The sequence below is a fragment of the Neophocaena asiaeorientalis genome, unplaced genomic scaffold (assembly GCF_003031525.2).
Source record: "Neophocaena asiaeorientalis asiaeorientalis breed wild unplaced genomic scaffold, Neophocaena_asiaeorientalis_V1.1 scaffold27, whole genome shotgun sequence".
Classification (NCBI taxonomy): domain Eukaryota; kingdom Metazoa; phylum Chordata; class Mammalia; order Artiodactyla; family Phocoenidae; genus Neophocaena; species Neophocaena asiaeorientalis.
The window spans coordinates 474,747-483,047 of record NW_020172816.1 but is presented as its reverse complement, the minus strand read 5'-3'; the positions used below and the strand labels follow the sequence as shown (position 1 = coordinate 483,047).

The window sequence follows — 8,301 nt, the reverse complement described above, 5'->3', positions numbered from 1 at the left end:
GGGGGGGGGGGGCGGAGAAGAAGGGAGGGAAAGAAAGCAAGGGAAGGAATAAAGGAGGCTGGACAGAAATTATGTCAGGTAGGAAGTTCCAGAAATCCTAGAGATAAAAGAACTGTCACATTATTTGTGGCAGGAGAATGGAAGAAAAGCCCAGTGCTCGGTATTGTAATGGGAGCAAAGGTCCTTTTCCCCTCAGAATCCATGGGAGGAGCCATGATCAATAAAATGAAAGGTTTCCCTGGGGCCTGTGCAGCTAACAGATCTGTGGGAAGTATATGGTGGCTATTAGGTACCTATTCCAGAGTCACTGTTTGGGGGCTGAGCACCGCAGGGCTCCCCTGCACAAGTGGGGGTTGGGAAGTACAGGCCTCTCTCCAACCAACCTCTGCAATTCAGTCAGAACCACAGAAACCTCAGGATCCCACTCTTCAGCAGAACATGCAACACCCAAGTCTGCTGTTGCCGTGTCAGCCTTCCCAGTGGGAGTATCCTCTAGGGCCATGTATCTGAAGTTTACAAAAACTGATACCAGTTGCTTGCCAAAAAGTGGATCTCAGCTGGAAAGCCTTTTTCATCAAAACATTTATTAATGCGTAACTGCATGAGGCCTGAACTCTGTATGGGCTGTTAAAAGCTTTAGTGTGTGGCTAAAGCCAGGGAAACTGTTGCCCTCTTTTTCGTGTTTGCAGAGCAGCAAAGTTGGGCCAGTCCTATGGCCTGCAAAAGAGGGGGTCAATACCCCCGAGCAAGATTCTGCTGAACCGGAATGGAGCTGTGGTGAGGGCACTGTGCCAACACTTCCAGGCAGTGATCTTACAGCCTGTTCTTCCTGGTGTCCATCCTCTTTTGCCCTGAAGACAGATGGGGAACATAAAGACTTTCTTCTGGCTGGGATGACACATCTAGGTGATAGAACAGAAAGCCAGAGCCAGGCCGGGGCAGACAGGAGTTGCTTTTTATTGACTTGGTCGTGGGTTCTGCAGTAGAGCCCCTTTGGGTTTAAGAGCATTCTGCTTCTTCCTTTCTTCTTCCTGCAACTTCTCTTGCTGCCTGAGCTGCCATGCCTGTAATCCAGCATCCATTTCCTGTGACAGCAGTACAACTCGTCTCTGAAACAGACAGGAAAACAGTGTGGATAACATCTGGGGCTTGAGCTCTGCACCATATATCCTTTCATTCACAGATCAAAGTCAGAGGTTTCAGCTGGAAAATGACACCCCTGACTGGGGAAGGGGTGGAACCAGGTCCTGGGCTGGGAAGCAGGAGGAAGGCAGCAAAATGGGTGTCTGCTATTGGTTCCTGCCCTAGGAGTGACCCACTCTACCCTCCCTTCTCCCGGTACTGTTAAAACCTTTGGCGGATAAAACCTCGGAGTGAGGGGTACGTGTTAGCTTAGGTGCCAAATAAAGACAAATTACAATTTAAAATCTCTCCCTGATTACACACAGTTTGCTCTGTGTGGGCTCTGGCCACTCACTGCAAACTTTTCCCTTTGGGCTTTTCTTCGAAGCTGGCCTTTCATTGGAGGAGCAGGGCGGCCATCTGCAGATAGAAGTGAGAGAAAAGGCGAGTGTTAGAGATGGCCTGCAGGACCCTGGGAAAGCGGCTGTGATAGGAAAGAGGGAAGAACAAATCTTGAGCTCCTCTTTTCCATTTCACACCCACTGTAGCTTAATTCCCCTAGAACACTTCCCTCAATGGTGAGGTATGCCAGAACCACCAAGAATAAGCTCCTAGGCCTGTTCCTACTCTATTTTACTTACCCCTCCCTCATTAGCCTAGAATTTGAGGTCCTTTGCAATGCTGAATCTCCTGTTTTATCTTCAGAAACCCTCCATTCAAGCAATCTGATTACTGTTCTACTTACGAGTCCTTGCTGAGTTCCCTCTCACTCTATAATGAAACACCCTCTTTTCCTTTCCTTCCAGCCAAATTCTCATTCTTAGGCCCACCTCAAGCTGTACTTGTCCCAGAAATCCTTCTCTAACCTCTTCAACTCTGTCAGCTCTCTCTTCTGAAAGAAATGCATCTCCATCATTTAATATTCATCTCTGTTTGGGGACATTTATTGTACTACTGATTGTTTTTAGCCTTATTTAGCCACCTCAAATCCTTCTGGAAAGGGGCAGAGCACTGAAATATTATTACTTAATTTTTAAAATGTCCATGCTTTGTTTTTCCAGCTAGACTTTTAAGTTCCTTGGGATTAGGGACTGTATCCCTTACTTTCACTGTAGTATAGTGTAGGCCCATAATAAAAATCTTATGTCTGCTGACTTGCTGAAAAAATGCAGTATCTGATCTCAAGTAGTTTATAACAGAGATTAAAAGGATACTTACTTTCTACAAAGAAAGAAAGAAACAGTGAAAACTCTGTCCAAAAGTTTGAAGGCAAGACAAATAAGAGATAATATTCATCAGGAAAGAGAACCAATACTGTGTATACCAGGTGCTTTATACTGGTTGTTTCATTTTATCCTTCCAAGAACCATCTGAGATAGGTATTCTTCTTTTACATTTGTGGAAACTGAGAGATACCATTAAGTAACTTGCTAACCACAAAGTTAGCAAGTAGAGTAGCCTGGATTAAGAATCAATTCCATGGGCTTCTCTGGTGGCACAGTGGTTAAGAATCCACCTGCCAATGCAGGGGACGGGGGACCCATCCCTGGTCCGGGAAGATCCCACATGCCACAGAGCGACTAAGCCCGTGCGCCACAACTACTGAGCCTGCGCTCTAGAGCCTGTGAGCCACAACTACTGAGCACGTGTGCCACAACTACTGAAGCCCACGCGCCTAGAGCCCATGCTCCCAACAAGAGGAGCCACCACGACGAGAAGCCCGTGCACTGTAACGAAGAGTAGCCCCTGCTCGCAGTAACTAAAGAAAGACCGTGTGGAGCAGCGAAGACCCAACGCAGCCAAAGATAAGTAAGTAAAAATAAAATAAATTTAAAAAAAATTCAATTCCAGAGTCTTCCCAATATTCCATACTACTTCAAGGAGCTCCTAGGCATCCTACAGTAAATAACAAGTAGGAAAAAAATCTTCACCATCCTCCTCAGCCACCAAATATCTGATTAAGAAGGTTCATACTCCTGTAGAATCCAATACTCAGGTTTCTGTGCTGTTGAAGGGGGCCTGGCCTCTGCCCAGTTCTAGTCCTGGCTTTGCTACTATCTAGCTGTGTGCTCCTAAGCAATTTACTTCTGTAGGCCTCAATTTTACCACCTGTGAACTGGAGTCCCAAGGCAGTGGGGAGTGGCTTCAACTTTTCTAAGGTTCTTCCTTTCTAGGGCGTTTTGTTTTGTTTTGTTTTAAGGTAAAGGAAGAAACTTTTCTGAAGAGAGCCCGTCATCCTCTGTCCTCACTCTTTCTAAGCCTCTCTCTGAGACGCTCATTTAGGCAGCCTCTCAAAGAGCTCTACCTGCACTTGGTAACAAATTCTCAACAATGTACTCACCACACAGAAGGGCGGTTCCTCGTAACTTTAAAAAAACCACGTCCCTCTTAGACACATAAAGTCTTGTCCCTCCCGCGGGATGCCCCACATCAGAGTTAGCTTCTGCTTATCCCCACAAGCCAAGAAGATCCTGTCTAGCTTTACTTTCCATAGGCGTAGTTTAATTTATAAAATAAACAATAGGATTTCTTCCCCCCAACTCCAAATACAAAGTTCAATACGTTGTCCGTTCAGACACAACCCGCACCTTGACACTCCCCCCAACTCCCCTCCGACCACGGGCGTTCCCTCTGGGTGAAAATCTCCGAAGTAGAGTTAACTGTCAGATCAGCGCTCACCCGCGTAAGACCAGTCTGGGAGCTCCGTAAGGGGCCCGTAGTCGGAGGGGTTGGCGGCAAGGCCCTGCCTGGGTGGAGAAAAACAATTCCGTGAGGACTCAGCCCAGCATCTGGCCCCTCAGTTCCCCCCAGACCGGCACTCACTGGAGTCGCCACTGACTGCCCGCCCGAGCCGCGGCGCCGCAGTGCAGCCTCCGGACACCTGCTGGGAAAACGGCAGAGTTGGGAAAGAGGCCGTGCAGCCAGCCTAGGCGTCCCGGGCCTGCCTCCACGAACCCCTGAGCCCCCGGACCCTACACCCGCTTACTAGACAGCAGTAAACGCAAAGCCGCCATGCTGAAGCGCCGAACCCGGAAGTGGGCGTGGCCTCTCGGCCACGCCCGACGCTGCGCGGGAAGCCGGGAGTCGCCATCTTGAATCTGGTTTTCAATCAAGGGCCGCGCCATCTTGGCTCATCGTACGGAAAAGAGGGACAAAACTGCTTCCAGGGATTTTTGGGTGAGAACGGTCGTTCAGCGTATGCATTCTCAGTGGTGGTTACAACCGTGCTCAAGTCGCCTGCGCCCAGACTAAACCGTTCCGAACTGTTTCCCCCCACCCCCCCCATTGCCCAGCAGCGGTCTCTAGTCCTTTGAAATTTATTCTTTTATATCAGTTGAGTAACATCCACGTGACCGCATTCTGTCTTCTGGCATCACTGTAACATATTTCCTCCAGCCTAAGAGTCAAATTTAGAGTGAATCAGAGAATTTGGGTTTCAGTTCTCATTTATCAAACGAAATTGAAAAACTTGTATGTGATAAGCACTGTATTCGGTGTGGAGAGCAGAGCAGACGTCCCTATTCAGATAGAGCTCCTAGTCTAGAGAGAGATGAAGATAAATAATCATACACATTACTGTAATATTACAGCTGAGATGAATGCTGGGAAGGGAAGTAGGTGCTGCTTGTGAGCATATGATGGGAACGATCTGGAGTAGGCTAATAAGGCTTTCTTGAGGAAGAGGTATTGGAGCTAACATCTGATTCCATTTTTATAAGAGCTACCACCACACACTGTATAATATAATCCTCGCAAAAACCTTGTGAGGTAGGTAGTAGTAAGTGGCAAACCCAGATCCGTGGCTTCTTCCCTCTTTCTTTTATCACTTACAGACATACTTTTATTGTGCTTTGCAGGTATTGCATTTTTTACAAATTAAAGGTTTGTGGCAATCTTGCATAGAGCAAGTCTATCAGTGCCAGATTTTCAAACAGCATTTGTTCTCTTTGTGCCTTTGTGTCACATTTTGGTAATGCTTGAAATATTTCAAGCTTTGGCATTATTATTTGTTATGGTGATCTGTGATCTTCGATGTTGCTATTATAATTGTTTTGGCATTTTTTTAGCAATAAGATATTTTTCGACTAAGGTATGTACTTTTGTTTTTAGACATAATGCTATTGCACACTTTTAATAGACTATAATATAGTGTAAACATAATTTTACATGTACTGGGAAACTAAAAAATTCCTGTGACTCACTTTATTGTGATATTTGCTTTATTGTGGTGGTTAGCTCCGAGGTATGCCTTACTTGCCCTTGGGGAAGTCATTTATCCCTAATTTCTTCATTGAAGAAAAAGCTTAAAATATATCACATTTATGAAAACATTTTAAGAACGATAAGGTAAGTGAAAGTGCTTTATAAATGGTGAAGCTCCTACAAAAGTGGCCATTACTCTTGTGCTAGGCTATAGACACTTAAACACATGCTGACTGGGGGAACCTGAGGGAGTGGTGTAATGGCCTATCTGGAAGTTTATCATTTCCTTCTGCAAGACTGGGAAGTTTTTCCACAGGAGGTGGCTCTGAACTGTGCTTTGAAAGAGGGGAAGGGTGGGTCCTGGTTTAAGAAGTAAAAGCAGCTGTTTTGATAACAATAAGAATGGTATAGCGGAGGGCTGAACTAGAAGAAGGGATGGGAATAAAAGAACCTTGGCTGTAAGCCAACGGATGGACCCAAAAAACTAAGCAAGGGAAGTAAGACAATAGAGTACCATTACCATTTTACATTTGTACACTTAATTTTCAGTTATCAAAACACTTCTGTATAAATGATACAAAACACTTCTTTATAAATTTTCATAATAAACCCGTAAAACAGATAAGACAGACCAGGAAGCAATCACTGTAGAGATAGCTTGTAATTTTCAGAGATCAGGAAATTGAACCAAAATGTGGCTGTGGATTTATTGTTTTACAGTTGCAATAATGACTGAGTAACACCTTTCCCAGGCTAGACTCCATGTGCCTTTGGCTGGTTCTGAGATAGACAGCTGAGGCAGACAGCACTGCAATCCCATTACATAGTTTACAGTTGGAGAATCACGTAGTAGGAGCCAAGGGCTGGAAAAATAACGTCGGTGTCAACATTCAAGATTCGTAGGAAAGATGAAAGGCTGGCACTACTATCAACACTATATAAAGGAGTTGAACCAGCAACACTCCTCTATCTTTTAGTAGCTCACACACTATGGGTGCAAAATCATGAAAAAGGCCACATGCATTAAGGGGAACAAATAATGTGGACAATATTAACTCCACATGCAGAACTGAACACATGCACTAATTTAATAGCCGTGGGAGTCAAGGAGCCAGAGCTGGAGGACTTTGGGGCAAATGGGAATCTTGATCTGTAAAACTGGGAAAACTGGGAGGGGAAAGGTCTTTGGAAGGAAGATGGGTTCAGCCTTTGATGTGGTTAGAGTGATGTGGCAGGGGGGACAATCCATGGATTGGAAATCCATGGGTTGGAAATAGGGGTTAGGATTTTGAGAGGGAGAGAGAAAGAGAGCTCTAGTGCTGACAGCTAACATCATCAGCATTCTCAGGGACCTCATGGAACACTGTTGCAGGGGAGTGGGTCTGGCACTAGGACAGCACTCTTCAATGACTTCATCAGACTCTAAACCACAGGAAAGCGGTTTCATCATCCCCTAACTGAATGTCTTTCAGCCTCTGGGCTTCATCTGGCAAAGGCTAGAGTTAACAATGGTGGGAAGCATCTGGAATCTGAGCTTCATGTCTTTCCTCTGTTACTTAAACTCCTTTGCCTCTCCAGGGCATCACAGCCCGCATTTGGCTTTAACACATTGTTGTCCATTCATGTTTTCATCCAACATGTTTATTCAAATATCCTTCTGTCAGGTCTGTATACAGTAATTTTTGTACAAGTGCACTGGGCACGTTGGTGCTTTTTAAACTGTTGTGATGAATAATGATGTTGGAGAAAGAACATTAAGTGAAGGTGACTCTGGGTAGCTAATTCCACCTCATTTTGCAACCTCTTCCCCTTTTTGCATACCGTGACTAAATTCTGAGGTTGAAGAAGAGCGAACTATTTGGGAAGTGTCTTATTTCCTGTTCCTTCATTGGCTTCCTCCTTAGGACCGCTCAAAAAAGATCAAAATCACTGTCACTCCATGCAAGAACTGTGGGAACTGACAGCTATAAACCACCCACTCACAAAATACATTGCTTTGCATATTATTTCCTTATTACTAACATAATTTATTGTAACATATTCCTTTTCTTTTCCCATGGCTGTCAAATCTCTGCTCAATCAGTACAGGCTAAATTCTGTGTTAAATGACCCAGCTTCAGGATGGGTAAATTATGACCTCGGGCTACGCTCTTTTTTTCTCGCCTGGTAGCTGGGAAGTCTCTTAAGCTGTGTGCCTTTCCACCAGACTGGTCTTGAAGGTGAGTGGTTCTCTATGAATCTCTGCAGAGTGGCTTTAAAAGATGCCAAAGCTGGACTGTCCATAAAGTCTACTAAAGTAAATTGTATTATTTACAAGTCATCTTTTAGGTTTAATACGTGGTGAAACATTTTCACATTCCTTTCCTTGAATTAGTCCAGCAACTTCCTCTTTTATTGGTCCACTCTGCCACCAAGATCCTTCAGATGAAAGGTGCGGTGGGGACTCCAGCCTCCCGGACACCCTCAGCCCGGACATTTTTGGTTAAGTGCTGCCTCCTGGCGGCGGCCCTACGGCCCGACACCTTCCCGGCCCGGTGGAGACCACTTTCTTTAATTTGGGATGTTGAAGCTGACGCAACAGCTTCCCCGAGGGGGCGGAGAGTTGAGTCGCCCTTCCGGGAGACCCCTCCCCTGGCTCCAAGCGGGCGCCGCTCCCTCCCCTCCCCCACGGGACTTGTCGATCCACAGTCCCTCCCGAGTTTCAGCCGAGAGCGTCTCGGAGCTGGAGGCGGGTTTGCCTGGGTTCGGGGCCCTTGCCCAGACCCCCGTCGGGCCCGCCAGCTCGAGCTGGATTGGGAGGGGGGGAAGAGGAAGCTGAGCGTTCCTGGGGAGGAGGACGCGTCTAAGGGTATCCGCGGTCATTTTCATTTCTCAGGGGCAGCGCAGCTGTGCCTGAGCCAGGACAGGGCAGGGGAGCGGCTTGCGGGGCCTCTCGGTTCTCGGACCTTTGCGATCTTCGCCTACACCGACCACAAG

The 8,301-nt window shown here is 46.3% G+C and overlaps 1 protein-coding gene across 5 annotated transcripts; it reads right to left on the bottom strand.

Moving 5' to 3' along the window:
• Window positions 1–564: 564 nt before the first annotated feature.
• Window positions 565–4,247, bottom strand: MRPL52 (mitochondrial ribosomal protein L52). Of its 5 annotated transcripts, none has more exons than XM_024741681.1 (5): window positions 4,109–4,174; window positions 3,946–4,006; window positions 3,802–3,869; window positions 1,478–1,542; window positions 565–1,109 (listed from the first exon to the last, which is right to left on the bottom strand). In XM_024741681.1, exons 1-5 carry the CDS (start codon window positions 4,134–4,136, stop codon window positions 957–959), a joined length of 375 nt encoding a protein of 124 aa, XP_024597449.1. In that variant the 5' UTR covers window positions 4,137–4,174; the 3' UTR covers window positions 565–956. The 5 variants fall into 5 exon arrangements, with proteins under 5 accessions (XP_024597449.1, XP_024597448.1, XP_024597451.1 ...); XM_024741680.1 differs by having other exon boundaries at window positions 566–1,109; window positions 3,946–4,003; window positions 4,109–4,247; XM_024741685.1 differs by having other exon boundaries at window positions 1,000–1,109; window positions 1,471–1,542; window positions 3,946–4,003; window positions 4,109–4,152.
• Between the last annotated feature and the right edge of the window lie 4,054 nt (window positions 4,248–8,301).